The 21,405-nt window shown below is 35.6% G+C and overlaps 1 protein-coding gene and 1 long non-coding RNA gene across 3 annotated transcripts in view; both read left to right on the top strand.

Annotated features, from left to right (window-relative positions):
* The first annotated feature begins 1,399 nt into the window (after positions 1-1,399).
* Positions 1,400-3,910, top strand: LOC135719078 (uncharacterized). 2 transcript variants are annotated; one of them, XR_012337115.1, is made up of 3 exons: positions 1,400-2,324; positions 2,390-2,882; positions 3,636-3,910. It is a non-coding gene; the product is annotated as an uncharacterized lncRNA (long non-coding RNA). The 2 variants fall into 2 exon arrangements; XR_010521011.2 differs by having other exon boundaries at positions 1,409-2,324; positions 2,390-2,488.
* A 4,006-nt stretch (positions 3,911-7,916) lies between these two features.
* boka (BCL2 family apoptosis regulator BOK a) overlaps positions 7,917-21,405 on the top strand; it is a 19,367-nt gene continuing 5,878 nt past the window's right edge. Inside the window, exons 1-4 of the mRNA XM_065241617.2 lie at positions 7,917-8,104; positions 8,314-8,624; positions 9,723-9,851; positions 15,651-15,814. Coding sequence (XP_065097689.1) covers positions 8,399-8,624; positions 9,723-9,851; positions 15,651-15,814 — 519 coding nt within the window. The 5' untranslated portion in view covers positions 7,917-8,104; positions 8,314-8,398. The remainder of the gene's footprint in view (positions 8,105-8,313; positions 8,625-9,722; positions 9,852-15,650; positions 15,815-21,405) is intronic.

Below are 21,405 nucleotides of genomic sequence, written 5' to 3' on the forward strand. Positions count from 1 at the left end.
GGGCATGTGATTTCCATATGAATTCAGGAGATGGATTAGGCTGGATAATTTTTTTGTAAGTATTATTATGGTTGTTTTATTTTTATTAAATTTTCATCACAATGTCTAAAATATAACGTTTCAAATATACATTTTAAGAATACCATTAATAATATAATAACATCCAACCTTTTATCGGCTTTCTTTACGGTGCCACAGACAGGTCCCTCAGCCTTTTGTAAGCAAAACATGCCCATGCGGGCCCACTGTGGGGTATACTGTGGGACAGTGTGGGCAGGGCAAACTCACACCACATCCCAAATGGGCCCCCAAATTATCATTGGTTGTTATTATCTTAGCAGATAATTTTCTTTTGATGTTTGTTGTTAAATCAAAAACTAGTTACTACACTTTTATTATAATAAAACCATATTTTTATTTTTATTTTTTATAAAGCTCTGTCCATTTAGAACAAAATGTGCAGGCATGCTTATGAAATAATTGAACCCACCCCCGGGTGAAGATCTAAAAAGCTATGTTTTAAAAGCACAATATTTCTGTTTATTTTAATACAAGAAATATTTATTGTTAAACAAGTTCTAATTTTCAGTTCAGTCTGGACGTGGGACATCTTTTTTTACCATCTTTATTGTTTTTTTAACATGTTGTCTTTTGTTATGTGTTATTAGCTATGGTTATTAGTCATGTTCGACTTCATGCAGCGCTGCTAGAACAGACATCATACGTTGATGACGTCAATGTATCGCGAGAGCGAGTCAAGAAATTACACTCTCGCGGTACATTGACGTTATCAACCTGTCAGCGCAGCAAGAAGTCGAGCACACGTATTTGCGGGCGCGCGCCTCCGTCCTCGTGAGTTCAAAGTGGATTTTAACCGTTTACCTCCGACGACAGTTTTCATTTCTATGGCAAATTCTAAGGTAAGTTTTTATTAATTCCTGGTTAAGTCATTAAAATCAGTTCACAGTTATGTTTATTTTGTTTTTAGTAACAGTTAATTCGATATGACTAAAATATTCTGAACTTTAATGTTGAATGTTGATGCAGTGGTTTGACTGAGCTCGTGACGCATTAGCTAATGTATGCAGATCTTTTATTTGTCTTTACCTTCTATAAAAATGTGTTATCCTCGTTCTTCAAATTTATTTGACATTGTTTAGATAATTATAACGCAAGTTATTTCAATGTAGGGTTTGACGCGTAAATGTAAGGTTATTTAACTTACAGTACGGGCACACAGTTTACAGTAGCCTGTTAAAACGGTTAAGAATTTAAACCGAAGCCATCAATTCTGGATTAAGTTAATAACTATTGTATATTTATGTTCACTTTTCTTTACAGGTCATTTACAAGTCTTGTTGTGTTTTGATGTTTTCCATTGGCTGAAGAGTAAGTATTACTTTGTGTTTATATTTGCATCCAAAACATAAGTGCTCAAAAAGTGCATATCTGGTTTATCATTGTCATTAGGAAAATATAAGAAAATAATTTAGGATACAACAATTATTGTTCAGCACAGCAATTCATTTCTTTTGTATGTCACTATTCCTTCTACAGTATGTAGGCTTACATATTTCAAACCCTTTGTTTTCAGTAGACAAAGACACAAGTTAATTCATAGTTCAGAGTGGATGTTGATGCAGGTTTTAGAGAGGCTTCATATTGACATATAAAATTGGTCTTTGTGGTGGTGTACATAACAGCATCTTTATGTATTATGGTTTAATCATAATTTTTTAAATGATGGCTATGTCCATGAGCTACCACCCACCATTGTAACGCACCACCAAGCTAGCATTTTGTAATAGAAATCAATAATTTACTATTTATTTTTGAAGCATCTCCCCTACAACATTACAATGCATTTAGTATTTGTTTTGTATTCAGATCAAATTCTACTAATCATAATAACTAAGATGCAGTGTTTTGTATTTCACAATTTATATTTTCTTTTGAAAAGGGGCCATGACTTGTTTTTTATTTTATTATGTGTTTTATATTGGAGGCAGATTACCATGCAATTTGAAGAAGTGTGATAAAATACACAGAGGTGAAGTCATTTGTCTTTCCAGATGCCCAAATCTGTACCACTCAAAAAGTAATGAAGTGACAGTGTACCATGACAAAAAATTTAAACATTCTTTATTTCTTTCAAAGTTGTACTTGGGCCACAGTTTTTTGTATTTCTAACCAAAACATTACATTTATGATTGTATACTAATGAAATATGTTTTTCTTTTTCTGAACTTTATCAAATGCAATGATAGCTAAGATGAGCCTGAAGAGGAGATTTGGGAAGTCTTTGCTTTGCCAGATCACCTGTGGTAAGTTTGTAAAACATATATTAAAAATAGGACCAGAACATCTCCTAATCAATTTTTTTTATCAGGTCGGGATGTCTGCTAACAAGATGCCTTGTTGGTCTGGGCGAGTTTGAAGTCTCTCACAGACAGTCCAGAAGGTCTGGAGTCCATCTTAGCTTTTATTGGTAAGTGACTGCACAAAAGGCTGTTTGACCCACACGTAAAGCAACCAGTCAATGTTTGCTCTGTTCAGCATCTCTTTGGGGGGGGGGTTAATATTGATATGACCCAAGTATTCCGACCCTTTACTCAGTACTTAGTTGAAGCCCATTTTGAAGTAGCAATCTTTGCAACTCCTGGATTCATTTGTAACCAAAGCGATCAGAAGCACCATTCACTTCTATAGTATTCTTTTAGCCTATTATGGAAGTCAATGGTGCTTTCCGGTCAGTTTGGTTACAGACATTCCTCAAAATATCTTCATGTGTTTATGCGAACCCATCAGCAACCATCAAGAGAAATTGGAGGCAGCTGAGCTAAATTGCAGATATTGATGCAAATGATCTGAATATGTATAATGTAAATATAATATTGCAGTTTTCTTTTTTCATACATTTGCAGAAGTTTCTAAAATTCAGTTTTTACTTTGTCATGGGGTATGTATTGTAGATTTATGAGGAAAATATCTAAACAATTACAGTATCATGCAACCACCTTAAAATTTAAATGTGAAAGGGGTCTACCCTGAATACTTTCTGAATGCACTGTAGGTGATCTTGATTGAGGCTTATTGTCACTAGAGATGCAGCGATACCGATACTGGTATCGGGTATCGGCCTCGATACCACATTTTCTAAAGTACTCGTACTCGTTAAAAGTCCCCCGATACCAGGGATCGATACCACGGTTTGAGAAATGTCTATGTTTGAGCGGCGTGTAAGGGGTTAATGCCTCTTGTGTTGTCCAAAGAGGCAGAGTTTACAACAAACTGGAAAACTAGTCCCTTGTTTTTTTGTTAAATTATATGACTAAAGCTGTTACCTGTAAATTTAAATCATGTTTTTTTATTAAGTACTCGGTATCGGTATCGGCAAGTACTGAAATGCAAGTACTCGTACTCGTACTCGTATTCCAAAAAAGTGGTATCGGCGCATCCCTAATTGTCACCTTTGTAAACACAAAAGCTTTCTTCCTTCATCAGATGGCTATGCAATGTTTCTAGACAGACTATTAAAGAACACACACACACCCTGATGTGCAATAACAAGATTTTTTTTATACATGGGCTAAAAATGCATCATTTTTTGAAAATGACTTTTGTTTCCTCTTTAGATGCTGTCATCAGATTTTAAGTACAGTATGAGCCAGAATGGAAGGGTGTTGGTGGCCATAAGAAGACTGTGAGCTAAACCTACAACAAAATTCATATTTGCAGTTTTCCTAGAATATTTTTTTCTATTCAGATGAATAAAATTACTTTAAAATATTATTTTGTTTTCATATTTTATGTTTTTATTCTGTATTTGGAATATTCCACTTCTGCACTACTAACTGGAAACCTAACTGTTTGAAAGAATTTGTTTTTATCTATAAAAGATCAATTTTAACAGCTGCTTTTATGTTTATTTAGAAAGGGTAGGCACATGCCATCATTCACAAACTTTACCTACTTTAGGTGTTTAGTTTTATGGATGGGGTTGTACTGTAGGTAATGAGCAGCAAATTGCATTCTTGTAATAATTACACTAAAACATGATATGTACAGCAAATCATTTGGTGAGTATTAAAATGTAAAGTAAAAATCTATATTTAGTGTTAAAAAGTGTGTTAAAACTGCGTCGCGATATCAACCTTGATTCACCTTTGTTGAAAGTGTGATGTTGAAACAACATTGAAATGTTGTGAAATCAACATTGAAACAACGTTGTGAAGTCAACTTTGATCCACTTTTGCAAAACCAAAAGGTAATTCAACATTGATGCAACGTTGGTCCCTGACGTTGATTCAACGTTGAAATGCCGGCCGAGAATCTAAGACCAGCCTAAACCAGCTAAAACCAGCCTGGCCAGCTAAGACCAGCTTAAACCAGCTAAAACCAGCCTGGCCAGTTAAGACCAGCCTGACCAGCTTAAACCAGTCTGTCCATCTTAAACCAGCTTGACCAGCTTAAACCAGCCTGACCAGCTAAGACCAGCCACCCGACCAGCTAAAACCAGCTAAGACCAGCTTAAAGCAGCCTGGCCAGCTTAATCCAGCTAAAACCAGCCTGGCCAGCTAAGACCAGCCTGACCAGCTTAAACCAGTCTGTCCATCTTAAACCAGCTTGACCAGCTTAAACCAGCCTGACCAGCTAAGACCAGCCACCCGACCAGCTAAAACCAGCTAAGACCAGCTTAAAGCAGCCTGGCCATCTTAAACCAGCTAAAACCAGCCTGACCAGCTAAGACCAGCCACCCAACCAGCTAAAACCAGCTAAGACCAGCCTGACCAGCTAAAACCAGCCTGACCAGCTAAAAAAGTCACCAAAACCCCTCTTAAACCAGCATGAAACATCCAGGCTGGGAGACCAGCTAAAACCAGCTTGACCAGCTTAAGCTGGTTTTAGCTTGTTTTTTCAGCAGGGACAGTATTGAATCATGTGAATGTTGACTCAAACTGGAATTTATTGCCACCCTTTAATGAGTAAATACATTTATTATATTGACCATTCATACACATGTTGTCTAAGCTTTATTTGTACACATAATATTAATATTCATCTGAATTTCATCAGCTTGTTGCTTCACTGACGGAGCTTTTTCCAGAAGCAAGTGCTATATGTTTTATTAACCAAAAGATGGCGCTGTTTTCGACACCCTCGTTGAGGCTTCGAATCATGGTTCGAAACAGTAAGGGAAGTATCGGTGCTTGATTCGATGCTTCATTTACCCATCACTACTGTGCGCATGCGTGACAAACTGCTTCAATTCCCAAAGACTGATGGGAATCGTAGTTGTTTTATTTGCCTGTTTATTATAGGCTATAAAATATTGTGATTTTTGAGTTTGAATAATTTTTTTGAATCTCGTCTGGTAATAGTGAACAGTACTTTTGTTGGTGGAGTACTGCTTCTGCTGCTTTTACCCATTTGTCTTCTATGCTGAAGTGAAGCATTTGTAAAATACTCTAAAGAAATTTGCCTCGAGACAGTTTCAAAAGATACTTGTCTAGTTTCGTGAAGTCTTGCGTTAAGGCCTATACCTTACATTCGAAGGTTTGTTATCAGATAATGAAAAAGTTTTTAAACTTGGCTGAACATTTAAAAGTATTGGTTTATCCATAAATTATTCATATAATAAAAGGCTTGTAAATATATTTATTTATTCATCATCCCAAATTCATTCCAACGCGCTGTTTTGAAATGCATTCTTTGTTTGCATTAGCTAATAGGATACTATTTTGTGGCCTTTTCTCAATCCGAAGGCTGCAGCCTCATAGACAGTAAAAGAAAGTGCAGCCTGCGGAGGTCGCATATGCAGGGTGCCTACGTCATCTGTTTTTTTGAGTTAACTGAGCATCACATTCGCAATAAAACAATTTACGATTAACTAAGAATAATAGTCAACTTTATAATTGTTAATATTCTAAAAAAAAAAAAAAAATGAGAAACGCCAGTATTTTTACATCCATATGGAAAATAAAGCACATGCTGAAAATTAAAGCACAAACAATATAATAGTTTATAAACTTTTCCAATATTATTTGTAGGCTACTTTGAAGTCAGTGCTTTCCTTTGAAATTAAATTCTCACTGTAAAGTCCAGTGAGAAAGGTATTTAAATACATTTTAAACATTCTTATTAACATTATGTATGTTTTCCTGGTTCGTATGTTAATGCTGTTGTTCTGCTAAAAGACACCTCTTTTCTTTTCTTGTATTGTATTACTTATTTCGCATTATGATTTAATCACAAATTCAGTTTTTGCCCTGTAGGGAGCAGCATTGTACTAAAATATTGCACTGATAAAAAAAATATAAACATTTTGTCTGAAAAATATTATTCACAGTTATTCTTGATTTACACAAATCCACAATGTTTTATTTGTAACCAGTAATAATAAATTATCCAAAATATGATTCAGGTAGAAAAAAGGTCATATAATCAACATGCAATGACAAGCACAGGTTCTGCAGAAAAAGTATCATCTCTTAGGGGAGAAAAGAGGTGTGGTGTGTTAGTGCATACTGAAGAATACTTGTGTTCTTAGTGTCTCATAGAGTTCATTTATTATTCACTGAAAATAGACGAAAAGGCAACTATATTCTGTGGTGTGTAATAATAAAACTATTTGATGAATTAGAAGTAAAGACGCTATTTGCAGAATTATATTTATAATTTTGCATGTTTAAATTCTAACAGATGTGGGCAAAAAAATTCTTATAAAAATGTGTTTTACATTACATCATAACTGATAAACTGTCTGAAGTAACAAGATAAACTGTCACAGTTTAAATACTGTATGATAGGCCTTGATAATAGTAACATTTTAAATTAGGAGACAGAGGAAACCTCAAATGCGGTCAGAAAAAAGGAACTGGATCATTGTGTGCCATTGAGATAAACTTAATCATGTGTTTGACTGTCGGTTTATCTACTTTGTTTTTTCTGTCTCTTTTTTAGAAGTATAGTTCCCTATGTTTTACTTTAGTACGCTTTTTGTTGTTCTCTGTTGAAACAGTATTAAACATTCAAAAGAAACCAATATGTTTAGCATATTCCTCTTAATTACATGGCATGTCAAAACAGATTTTGGGGTACGATGATTTAGTAATTTTTTCTGGAACAGTCATTGTTTTGGCAGGGTGGGTGGCTCCAAGAAATTGAAACTGCCAAGCTTAGAGCAAAAACGGTTAAGACTTGTACAACAGCTCTATCAAAGATGGGGGATGGAATTGAAAAAAATATGATTATCTCTGTTTGAAAATTATAGGCCTGATACAGTATATTTAAAAAACATACTTATATGCACAAAACTGTTATTTTCTTTTAAAGTAGAATAAATGTAAGATAAATAAATCAATACATATAGAGAAATAAGCATCTTTGTTCATTTTAAACCATTCTTTTGAATTCAATTACATTTTCAAAACTGAGCTACAATTTGACACCAACTTACTGGATTTTATGTTATGAACTGTGTAACAGGGTAGAAGTTCATAACCTTTATAAGAAGGCCAAGCATTGGTTTAAGTAAACCTTAATAAAATTTAATATTTGACCCAACCATGGTTTAAAACAACTCAGCATTTTGTGGTCCCCTAAACATTTTTGATCATGACTTGAAAACAATCATTAAGTGACTGAAATGAAAAGATTTGGGCTTTGATGAAACAGATTAGTGCTGAAATACGACATGTTAATCCATCTGATTTCATCAGTAGTTAATTGTTAGTCGACAGTTTGAAATAGCATAGTAGCCGACCGATGAGTATAATAAATTGGTTAGACGAACACAGTATAGGCTGTACAAGGCCAAAGCATTTTGCTCTCTAAGGATTAGCTACGAGTTCAAATCTGTGCTGTTGGAGGGGGCGGATTATCAACGCCATGATAATACAAGTTATCTCCGCCTTAACGGAGAGCTTTTCCATAGAAGGAGACGTGTGCTTACAACCCATTTTTTAAACAGACCTAATCCAGCACTTGTAAAAGCAAAACGTACTTTGTAAGAGGTTGTAGCGAACAATTTAGCTATTGTAGGAATTAAATGAGTCAAAAGAAACGAGGCGATCATGGTTATTCATCCCAAGTAACCAAAAAGGTGAGATTGAGCCTATTCATCTACGTATAACTAAAAAAATATTATTCACACTTTACAGTGTTGGACCCACGAGCATTCTCTTTAAGTTCTAAGACAGTTCATGTTGTCTATGTACTTTTGAACGAATGTGATTTAATGCGTCGTATTATAAATTTATCAGCGCCGAATAACGTAAATTTTGGATTTCTTCTTCATGCAACCACCAACAGGAAGATGGATAAGAAACATCTCCATACACGGTGATATAGGTGGATCTCGTCGGTTGATTAGAGAGTTTTTAATTGGTCTACGCAAATGAAGGGCATGGAGATGTTACGCCGCTCCTCGGTGTTTGCGGCAGAAGTCATGGAGGTGTTTGATCGCTCTCCCACAGATAAGGAGCTCGTATCTCAGTCTAAAGTGTTGTGTAGGGATTACATTCACTCCAGACTCCACCGAGCTGGAATCGGGTGGTCTAAACCGGAGCACGGATCATCGGGAGGAACACTGGCTGAGGTATCTTCAGTCCTGCTGTGGCTGGGTAAGATATTCATATTTTTTATGAAGGACTGCCCTCGTGCTGTTCATAGTATAACCATGTGTATGTCTGTATAGATATGCATGTATACACAATGTTATGTATAGCTACAGTTATGTATACATATGATCATTCATAATAAATGGTGCTAATGTGGTCATATGTATATGTAACATACATGCATGCATGGGCTACATACAGTAGCCTACTACAGTGGCTTATATTGTATTGTGTTATATAGAAAGCTAAAGTATAGCTATAGCCTTATTAAAAAAGTGTTTACAATTCAGTACAATTTAAGATGTGGGTAGTAGTAGTAGTAGTAGTAGTATTAGTAGTAGTAAAAGTTGTTGTTGTTGTTGTTAGTTTTTCTTAAATATTTTCCAAATAAATCAAGTTTCTCAATTTCCTTATAATTAGCCTACTTTATAGAATTGAGTAACATTTAACAACACCTTTACAATGTTATCTAAAGTATGTCTCATTTATTGACAAGCACCTTGCCTTTTGAACCTTGTAAGTTTGTTGTGAACTAGCTTGAGATTTTTCGCATGACATTTCATTCCTTTCATGCAACTTTAAATTACCAGCCTTCAGAGACTTCTTAGGATTGGACGTTTTCATTAACATATCAACCTTCTTTTAGTGATGAACCCTCTGCACATGTATCAGATCACTTTCCTCAGGATAAGTTATTTTTATGTCTTATCTGTCTTTTTTCTGATAAAAATCTGTTTATCTCTTGCTAAAAGGGAAAAGTACAAGACTTTTAGTTGGATACAACTGGGTAACTAAGAAGAGCTGCTTTTTATGGACAAAGTATGCAAACATGCAGATCATTATCACAAGGCAGATTGAGGGTCCCCACCCACACTTAACCAAATTAACCCTGTATTGCCCTGGAATTGCTAAAACTCTCACCGAAAAAAGTTCTATACAAAGGGTAATTCAGTTGTTTGTTTTCAAGTAAAATTGAATAATAGTAATAGTATTTGTCTATATAGAATGTTGTGGGGTCACTATTTCTTTTAATAGGAAGAGTGATTTTTGAGTCTAGTAAATAAATGACAGTCATCTCTTTTTTTTTCTCCTGTCTCCTAGGCGATGAGCTGGAATACTTGCGTCCCAATGTATACCGCAACGTAGCACGGCAGCTTAACATTACAGTTTCCTCTGAGAGTATAGTATCTGATGCATTTTTGGCTGTCGCTGCAGAAATATTTTCCACAGGTTGGTAAACGTTATTGTCTTTATATACATTTAGTTGGTTTGATTATATGGTATATTTGCACTATTATGTTCTCATAAGATTAAGATATAATCTTAAGAATAAAGAAGAAAGGAATGTACAATTTCCTTAAAATTGATTCATACAGAGACTCTACTTTCTTCTCCTTTAGGGAGGGTAAAAATCGATCTATTCGGACATTTATAAATACATGCAGAGACAGTGCTGCACTTACAGAGAAATCAGAAAGAACTACATTTTATTCTATAAAGTAAACATTGTCTGAACACCATGAAGGTTTCTTATTCACTTTGCTGCGATGTCACTCATGTTTCATGTAAACTCATGAAATTCCATTTAGATCACATGACTGCAAGCCTTACTTGAACTCCCAAATATAACATTTAGTAAATCATTCATTGCCTGCTTTCAGCGTGGGCAGCTCTTCTTGGATTTAATGTTTACATTACATGAATACGTTTGCCAGATGTTTTATCCAAAGGAACTTAAAGTACCTTTAGGGTGTATAGGCTTGTTTTTTCAGTCAATGCATACAGCAGGGGTTTTCAAAGTTGGGGGCAATGAGATGGTGCCAGCGGGGCCCCAGTTTTACGACATTTTATAAAGTACATTAATACGTTCTGTGTAATAAAACCTCAGAAAAATAAGGCTACTAACCAACAGCAATAGATTTTATAATTTAATATGTTTTGTTTAATTTAAATTTTAAGATATGGAATGTTTTATGTAATCAATTTTCTTTGGGGGGCATGAAGGGATGCACCGTACACGAGGGGGTCCGCATTCCAAAAAAGTTTGAGAACCACTGGCATACAGGAATGACTGATTCTAGTTTAGACTTTTATGGCAATGGGTATTTGAGATAATATAAGGTTATATTAGGTGAACGTTTACATAGGTTCCTTGATGTGCATCTAGTAGTCCTGCCTTGGATTGTTCAATTACTGAACCATATTGATTATTTTCTTTAATTATTTATTAAGGGTTTTTTTATTGTCAGGGTTAGATGTGTCAGGGTTTGGGGTTGGTGATTGTACTTTAGCTTTTTCAAGCTGTCCTGCAAAAACTGAATCTGTGTATAATTTTTTGTTTCTTTTGCGCATATATATATATACAGTTTTCCAGCATGTTTGTTGTGTGATGATATGATCTTGCTCCCGTCTCCTGTCAAGATTAAACTTTTTTCCACACACTGAAATGGGTGGTGCTATGTGACGTTGGATCCAGGGAGGCATATAAAGGGCGGCAGCCCTACTGGCAATCAAAGCTTAATTAATAATTCTGTTGCACCACACTTTACCTGTTTAAAAATTGTCAGGGTTACATTTAAACTGTCATTTTGATCCAGGGATTAACTTTTAACTTGCATATGACGAGGTTTAAAATGTGTGGCTAAATGATCAGAAACAAACACTGTGAGCTTGGTGGAGCTATTCAAAGATGAATTATATAACGTCTCAACAGAGTGAGTTTGGCGGCTCAAAAAAGATTATTAACAGCACTGCAGAAACTGAAGGGCAGTGAATGAACAGACACATGGCGGCGCTTCGTGACAAATGCGTTGGCACATCTTGTTCAGTATTTCACAATATCTGAGCTTCGCAATATTTCCTGCCACATTGCTCCGTTAATCAATACACTGGATTGTTTAAAAATTTATTGGTTCGTCAATAAGATCTTTAGATTACCGATAGGGGCGGTTCTAGAGGCGGGGCCACAGGGGCCCTGGCCCCTGCTGAAATCTGATTGGCCCCTGTTCAATCAATCATCGACGAGAAGAGCAACCGGAGAAAATAGTCACAAATATTACAGATGCAATTCCACCCCAAAACAATTGGCGGCACTCGCGACAGTAATGTGTGTCGATGCAACTTGGGAGAAGCAGCAGAGGTCTTGGCGCTTGAAACTGACTGCGAAATGTGCGATTGGCTTTGGCTTGAGCGATACCAGCACATTCTCTTACGTTATTCCAGTAGGCGGGAGAAAGAATCCATATATCCAAGTCAATTCTTGGTGAGTCACAAATCCTCGTGTTGGCTGTCATGAAAATATGAAAGGATATTTAGCTGCCTATCTCACTTATTTTAGGTTTGTTAACTTAATTGTGGAAGGAGCACTGAAAGCACTGTCGAAGTAAACCAATAAATTTGTTAAGATGGCTAAAAAGTTTAGTGGCTTACATGTTTTTGCTAAAATAGCTACTGCTAATATACCTAACTGTAAATACTGTAAAACGCCCGTCTCTCTCTGTCGGGCCTCAATCAGCATAAAGCGCTCGTCAAAGTTAAAATGATGCGAAGGCCAATCAAATCAAAGAAGGTGGAGTTATTGTTTACAGAAGCCGGAGCGAGCAGCCACAAACTACAGAGCGAGTACTCTGCTGCACGATGGTGAAAGAGCAACGCACGATGTAAGTAGCTAAACTAGTGCTCGCAGTACTGACACTTTTATATTTTAGCGCACCTTCACTGTCTTCTGTACGGAAGAGGATTAGGGCCACTAGTGAAATTTTTTTTTGAATTCTGACTTTATTCTCAGACTTTAATCTCAGAATTCTGACTTTAATCTCAGAATTCTGACTTTAATCTCAGAATTCTGACTTTAATCTCAGAATTCTGACTTTAATCTCAGAATTCTGACTTTATTCTCAGAATTCTGACTTTAATCTCAGAATTCTGACTTTAATCTCAGAATTCTGACTTTAATCTCAGAATTCTGACTTTAATCTCAGAATTCTGACTTTAAACTCAGAATTTGAATTCTGACTTTAAACTCAGAATTTGAATTCTGACTTTATTCTCAGAATTCTGACTTTATTCTCAGAATTCTGACTTTATTCTCAGAATTCTGACTTTATTCTCAGAATTCTGACTTTATTCTCAGAATTCTGACTTTAATCTCAGAATTCTGACTTTAAACTCAGAATTTGAATTCTGACTTTATTCTCAGAATTCTGACTTTATTCTCAGAATTCTGACTTTATTCTCAGAATTCTGACTTTATTCTCAGAATTCTGACTTTAATCTCAGAATTCTGACTTTAAACTCAGAATTTGAATTCTGACTTTATTCTCAGAATTCTGACTTTATTCTCAGAATTCTGACTTTATTCTCAGAATTCTGACTTTAATCTCAGAATTCTGACTTTAAACTCAGAATTTGAATTCTGACTTTATTCTCAGAATTCTGACTTTATTCTCAGAATTCTGACTTTATTCTCAGAATTCTGACTTTATTCTCAGAATTCTGACTTTAATCTCAGAATTCTGACTTTAAACTCAGAATTTGAATTCTGACTTTATTCTCAGAATTCTGACTTTATTCTCAGAATTCTGACTTTATTCTCAGAATTCTGAGATTAAAGTCAGAATTCTGAGAAAAAAGTCAGAATTCAAAAAAAAATTTCACCAGTGGCCCTAATCCTCTTCCGTACTTCTGCGTGCCACCACTTCTCATGTTGCTGGTACTTTGCTGCAAAGAGTCAAAGAGAATTTCACTGTATGTTGCGCTGCCCATAAGGTTCGGCAGCGAGGACATCAGAGTTCCGCGAGAGCAATTCAAAATGTTACAAAAGGGTCCGCCTTTACCTTTGCTCTCGCGGTACTCTGATGTCATACGCCGATCAGTCAGCTCCGCAATGTTCTACTTCTACTTCTTTACTTTATTGGCGGATCACATCTCATTGGTGCATACCGCCACCCACTGTACAGAAGTGTGCAAAGGGACTTAACAGACTATAATCAGACTATCAAAAAAAAAAAAAAGGATCCTAGATCCTCTTAATTAAACCTGACTCACTCAAAAAGATAAATAGGGATTTGATCTTACCACTCTTCATTCCTTCTTCCTTAAGGGTGATTTCTATGCCACTTTCAGCCTCTCTTTCTTTCCATTGTTGTCTATATTCTGTTTACTTCCTGCAATTAAACAAAACATGATCTACATTTTCCATAACTTGACATTCAGTACATAAACCGTTATTCTTCCCTATTATCCTGAGTGTGCCATTAAGACCTGTATGACCCAATCTTAGTCTACTATAAACCACTTCTTCCCTTCTGCTAAGACCTAATGTTATTCTTTTCCTCCACACATTTTCCTGAATTGTATGGTAATGCCTTCTCCGCAATGTTTGCTGTGATAGTTTTTAATAAAAGAGAAAAAGTCAATTGATATTTGACATCTAAACAATAATATATACGAAATATAATTATATGGTCTTGACATGCACATTATCTGTTGCTTTAGTTTAATATAAAGTGCTCATTTGGTTTATTTGATTGTGACCGTCCCTCTATCACCAATCAATCACAAATCATCACTTATATGCTTCTCTTTCTCAGAATAAACTGAATCAAAGCTGCTGTTATCTGCAGTTATACATTTTACAGAGACCAGTAGCCTATTCATTAGATTTTAAGAACTTTTTTGGCACTTTTATCAGAAGGAAAGCATAATAGAAGTATATAAAATAATAATACAAACTCTAATCTCAGGCATTTAAAAAATTTAAACTCAGTAAAAGCTTTTATTTCAATTTAATTTCTAAAATATGATTAGATTTGTAATGTAAACCATTTGTACGCAGTCTTTTCCAACTATTTAACACAGAAATAGCTAAAATCCGTATAAATAAATAAATAAAAAATAATTAAGAAATTTACTGGCTTATTTTTTATTAGAGCGTTTAATAAAGAAATGACTACCAAAATGTATTCGCACCATACTGAATAAATTATTTTGTGTGCTTGAATGTACCCTGTATTTGGCCCCTGAATGTAACATGTGGCCCCTTAATGGCCCCTGTTACAGAAAAATCCTAGAACCGCCACTGCCGATGTACTAGGTAGTGATTTAAAATACAAAAATTACATTACCTTTGCCTGCATAAACTGTTTATTTCCTTTTTTTATGACAACGTCAACATTGTTGCTGTTTAATTACACTGGTAAATTCATCTTGGCGGATAAAATAAATCGCAGATGAAGGGTTTAATACAGGTTAAAGTTTAAGTGATGCAAGTTTAAAATTTAAGTGATGCAACACAACTCAAATTAAAATTAAACTGAGATCAACAAACCCTAGATTAGTTTTAAACTCTGCTTAATTTAAACCTTGTTGGTGCAACACACCCTTAGAATATATTAATGGTATGGCTTTCTCATCTCATACTATCACTGTATTAAATTTCTAATTTAGAGAATGTGGTTAGATTTTCAGTGAACTCTATGAATTTTCAGTATACTTGCTTTCCAAGTCTCTCTTGGTTTATTTTATCACAGTATCTTTATTAATGGCCAATTTAACAGTTGTTTTATATAAAGGTAATGTTTGCTCTGCTAATGAGAGTGTGTCCTTAATCATCTCTGCTCCAAACTCTTCTTGTCTGGCTGCAGATACAGTTATGTTACAATAACCCACCCCCATAGGAAATGGAGGTAAAGGATTATCCAACAAATGAGATATTAAATTATCTGCTATACAGTTGACTCACCTGGCTACAGTTCTGTTATACACACTACCACCAGTATACTTGCATAGGCCTACATGAAAACAATGCAATCGGGTACAGGTTCTGCTACTGTTGAGTACAGGTATATAAGCTATTGGGGCAACTTCTGGCTTGTTGCAAATTGAATCTTAATTGGTTAGGTTAGAAAGGAGTATACAAGATTTAACATGTTCTTTTTCCTAATAGGTTGTTGTTTTAAATATGCTATTAATGTGGAATATTGTGTAAACTATGGCAAACTTTTAAATGGATCTTCTCTCTCTGTACAGGGGTAACATGGGGGAAGATTGTGTCCCTTTATGCAGTGGCTGGAGCTCTAGCTGTTGACTGTGTTCGACATGGCCATCCAGCAATGGTGCACCTTATTGTTGACTGCATGGGCGAGTTTGTTCACAAAAGCCTTGTGTCCTGGTTAAAGAGGAGAGGAGGCTGGGTAAGAAATAAGTCCAGTTACATTTAAAATATTAGACCAACACAGAGTTTAGAAAAGTCAAACCACAAGAGATGCTATTTTCCTGGAGCAATTACACATGTGTGACCTTGTCTGTGAGATAAGGAGCATGAAAGTTTGATTCCAATCATTGATTTCAATCTTTGACATAGCCTTGGTCAATATGAAAGATATCAAAGTTATATTTTCACAAACTTACTCTACACAATGTGAAAAAATCTGTACATTTCAAACAAAGGATAGTGATGATAGATCTCCAGCCACCCTGAATCAGTTATTGCGATCTTACTAACTGATGACAGCATTAGCCCACTAATATAGAAAGAAAAAAAGAAAAAACACTTAAATATCAAACAATCACTGTAAAAATTTCCCTGTAAAATAACAGTAAAGAGCTGGCAGCAGAGACGCCAGCAGTATACTGTTATTTTTACGGTATTTATACGTAAAATGACTTTACGGTAGTAGTCTGTAAACCAGAAAAACTATTGTTCTGTATTTATATAATTTACAGTAAAGAGCTGGCAGCAGAGACGCCAGCAGTATACCGTTATTTTTACAGTATTCATATGTAAAATTAATTTACGGTAGTAGTCTGTAAACCAGAAATACAGAATACTTCTGTAGTCACACTGTTAATTGATTTCACAGTCTAATACAGTAAAAAATAAATGCATTTTTCTGTGATTTATTTAGAAACTAAAATAATATTGTTTAGGTTTAAAGTAACAACCTAAACAATATTATTGTAATTTCCAAATAATCACAGAAATATGCAGCATTTTTTAAATAACATAAATTTAGTCTCTAAAAATTCTTCATTGATATTTAAAATATCAGTCTCCCATGAACTTGCCCAATGAATTCCCAGGGCTAAAGACAACTGCTTAAGATATGCATTATTGTGAATATTATGCAAAATAAGCAACAAAAACTTCCAAATCAAACACCTTTATTTCAAAGAGAAATGTCAATGTCAACATGAATACAAAAAAGGAAAGAAAATAAATCCTGTTGGACAATGCTGAAAAAGCTTTCTAGTAGTAAACAGAAACAGTAGTTTCTTGCTTTAGACTATGGCAATAAACGTACGTTCTTAAATTGCTCGTCAGAGACTGCCCCTAATCCTAACCAAATGTGAAGGGCATAACCTATAGTTTACTTTTTGAAAACATACCTAAGGCCATTTTGAAACTATTATAGTACAGTAGAACATTTTGTCAGGATGTATCAATAATAAGCATAAAAATCATTTAGGATGAAACCGTATAGGCACATGTGCCACTGCAAGCTAGACTTGCAGGTTACCTCTTAAAATTGTCATGTGAGGTAGGTTTGTGTTTTTACATCTTAGTTCTTGTGGATCCAGAAGAGACGATCATCACTTTAGTAGCCGCTGTTCCTCTCTGCAGCATTATTCCAGTGCTGCCACTGTCAAAGAACAAAAAACAATCATACTCATAAATAAACTAAACAATCACGAATGTAAAGTATAAACTCCAAGCGAATGCTTATAAAGTTAAAAATACCAGTATAATTGTGGCAATGCCAGACTGTCAAAAAAATGAGAGAAAGATTATATACTCACCGATCTATATGAAGTTCCATTAAAAAGTCAAGGAGATTCTTCAGTAGCATGGCCACGTGTGTATTTAACTGCTGACGACTTCTGGACGATCACACCTTTCTTCTTAGAGACAATCTTGTCTGATGATTTTGGCATTTGTTCCTCTCTCTTGATTTATATCAATGAATTGCCTAAATCAAAAGCAATTAATTGTTTTTTTGTCTTTTGTCATTGCACAAATTGAGTGGATTTAAAGGAATAGTCTACCCTTTTGCCATATTAAACTATGTTATTACCTCAACCTAGACAAATTAATACATACCTATCTTTTTTCAATGCGTGCACTGTACAACATGTTGTGAATGTGTTAGCATTTAGCCTAGCCCCATTCATTCCTATGGTACCAAACAGGGAAGCCACCAAACACTTCAGTGTTTTCCTTATTTAAAGACTGTTACATGAGGAGTTATACCAGTAAGTATGGTGCCACAAAATAAAACTTTTTTTTTGGTACCATAGGAATGAATGGGACTATTCCTTTAATGACATCAAATGGAATTATAATAAAGTCTATACCGTGTGTGCGTGTGTGTGTGTGTGTGTGTGTGTGTGTGTGTGTGTGTGTGTGTGTGTGTGTGTGTGTGTGTGTGTGTGTGTGTGTGTGTGTGTGTGTGTGTGTGTGTGTGTAGGTGTTGAGGCTTGAAATGTACAGTACTAATTCCATTTTATGCATAAAATACAAACACATTAATTTAATTGTATATATCTATATAATGATGGCAGGGATTGAAGGGGTTTACCTCTGAATGAATTCCAGAGGGCAGGCTGTCTCATCTTGATACTGAAGGCTGAAAATGTAGTAGGTTGCAAACATAGCAGCAAGCAAGTCCAATTTCAAATGTTGGTGTGATGCCCTCAGAGCCCTTAAAGGTGATCATCCAACCCTTAATTGTGACTTGCCTTGTTGCACTTGAAACTTAACAACATGGTAATACTTGTTACCTTGTGTAAACATTTGTAAACTCAAGATGAATGGATAAAATATACAATGTGTCTATCAATGATCCTAAATTAAATATATATTACCAGGTATCAGGCGAGGACTTGCAGGAAGACTGAGAGTTGTCTCAACGTCAGCTGCAGTGGCAGATACCTGAAGGGAACAAATACATTATCCTTACCATAATAAGATTTTTAAGAAGAAAATGTATAAAAAGGACAATAATTAGTAAACACTAGGTGGAATGTAACCAAGACGTGAACGAGGTACCTACAATCAAACTTCTAAATAGATTTGACATTCAAAATTTAAAGGGTAACAATTTATCTTTTTAACTCTATGTTGTCACACGTAGCTTACATGCAGCTTCCTTTGAGCCAAAAAAATATTTACACCTCTCTTTTTACATATGTAGTAGTACTCCCACAAACTAGTACACACATTGCATTCACAAAGAGTCCAGAAAGACAATATTTTCACACCAATTTGGCGTTTAAAAAGAAAAATGCAAAGCCTTGACTATTCAACAAAAAACTACAATTAGCTTTATTTTCTTGTTAACTGTTTGTAAAACACTTTTCATTAAAAGTCGACACAAACAAAATAAAACTCACCAAAACCATCTTGGATAGTCGATGTTCAAATAATCCTATGGTTTGGTTAAAGTAAATTTTTTAATAAGTGTTGTTTCTCAAATTCAGAAGTAGCCTACGGCTAACTTGACCAAAATTAAACAAAATACCACTCAAAAGTAATATTGTTTTGGCTATTCAAATCTAAGCCTCACTGTTCAATGACATGTTTAAATCCCTAGCAAGAGAAGCTTCTATCAGTTGATATCAAGCATTTTTGGCAATATGAATAAGATTTGAATTACCGTTTCATTTGTAGATGCAAGACCCGATGAATTTGATGAAGAACACTTGAGAATGTGCAGCACGTCATCTAAATTGTACGTCCTCTTCTGGAAAATCTCCAATCCAAATAATGGTTCCCAAAATTCCATCCAGGGGTTAATGACAAATTACTTCTGTATTGTTTTAAAGAAAATTGACCAAAAGCAAAAGGCTAGCCTCAATTTATAAAACTAATATTGCTTCTGACCGTGCTCCAAATTCCCCAGTCAACATGCATTTTCGAGAAAATACTGTATTGTCCTGTAATTTAAAACATCAACTTACTGTTGAGGGCCTCTGTCTTGTTGCTCCAATTTAAGCAGCCCACAATGCATTGCTAACTACAGTACTAAACTGTTTAACATGAAAACAGTATTTTAGTGTTGAAAATTGGCTGTAAATTTACTGCAATTGCTTACAGTGATGATATTACGCATCACCTGAAAGTAGTCTTGGTAACTTTCAGTAGCAGGGGACTATTTTCGGGCTTCATAATATCATTGCGCCTCCTGCAGCCATGGTACAGCAGCAAAGTCCTTGATTATTACGCCGGAATGAGAGTATAGTTCCTAGCCATATCGGCCTTGAAAATCGCAACTTTTTATTTTCCGTCGGTCTAAGCACACAATGTAACTACAGAAGAGTCAACTTTTAAATAGGAAAAATATCTAAACTCTTTGGTTATTTTTGAGCGCGATGCTAGTGGTCTAATCAGATTTAATGGATTATGCTAAGCTATGCTAAAAGTGGTACCGCCAGACCTGGAGATCGACTGAATGGATTCCAAAACGGTAAAAATCTCTCTAGAAGCTGGAAATTGAGCATATTTTCATTAAAAGTTTTTGTTATTATAAATTGAAGATTGAAATAAGTTTTTGTTGTAATTGCATATAAAAGCCATGTGTCATATTCTGTTCATTTAGCTATATCATAGTGCTATAAACTCACCGGACACTTTATTAGGTACACCTGTCCAATTGCTTGTTAACCAAATTTCTAATTAGCCAATCACATGGCAGCAACTCAATGCATTTAGGCATGTAGACATGAGCCGTTTCTCAATACCATGTACGCCAAACTCGGACTTGTGTCCTTCGTAGTTCGAACTTGAAAGTTCAGACTCGGAAGAACGAACTCCTGACGCGAAATGCATTCTGGGAAACTTTGCTGTCATAAGTCCACACAAGTCTCCTCTGATGCATCCTCGATAAAATGGGCGGATCAAGAACACATCCAGGGATTTTATGTGAACTTGGGCTTGATGCGAACTTTGAATTGGAACAGTACTTGGGCCGCGACTGATGACGTTTCACAAGAACACAAGTACATACAAGAACGCATATTGAGAAACGGCTATGGTCAAGACAATCTGCTGCAGTTCAAACCAAGTGTCAGAATGAGAAAGAAAGGTGATTTAAGTTACTTTGAATGTGGCATGGTTGTTGGTGCCAGACGGGCTGGTCTGAGTATTTCAGAAACTGCTGATCTACTGGGATTTTCACGCACAAACATCTCTAGGGTTTACAGAGAATGGTCCGAAAAAGAGAAAATATCCAGTGAGCATCAGTTCTGTGGGCGCAAATGCCTTGTTTGATGTCAGAGGAGAATGGCCAGACTGGTTCGAGCTGATAGAAAGTCAACAGTAACTCTCATAACCACTCGTTACAACCGAGGTATGCAGAAGAGCATCTCTACGCACAACACGTCGAACCTTGAGGCGGATGGGCTACAGCAGCAGAAGACCACATCGGGTGCCACTCCTGACAGCAAAGACAGGAAACTGAGGCTACAATTCGCACAGACTCACCAAAATTGGACAATAGAAGATTGGAAAAATGTTGCCTGGTCTGATTAGTCTTGATTTCTGCTGCAACATTCAGATGGAAGGGTCAGAATTTCAACAACATGAAAGGATGGATCCATCCTGCCTTTTATCAACGGTTCAGGCTGGTGGTGGTGGTGTTATGGTGTGGGGATTATTTTCTTGGCACACTTTGGGCCCATAAGTAGGGGAGAGCAGAAAATAATAGAAGTCAAACTTCAAGATGTGTTAGAGCAGTGGTTCTCAAACTTTTTTGGCTGAAGTACTCCTTTTTATGATTTTTTCAAG

This window comes from Paramisgurnus dabryanus, chromosome 7, assembly GCF_030506205.2.
Source record: "Paramisgurnus dabryanus chromosome 7, PD_genome_1.1, whole genome shotgun sequence".
In the NCBI taxonomy this organism is placed as follows: Eukaryota; Metazoa; Chordata; class Actinopteri; order Cypriniformes; family Cobitidae; genus Paramisgurnus; species Paramisgurnus dabryanus.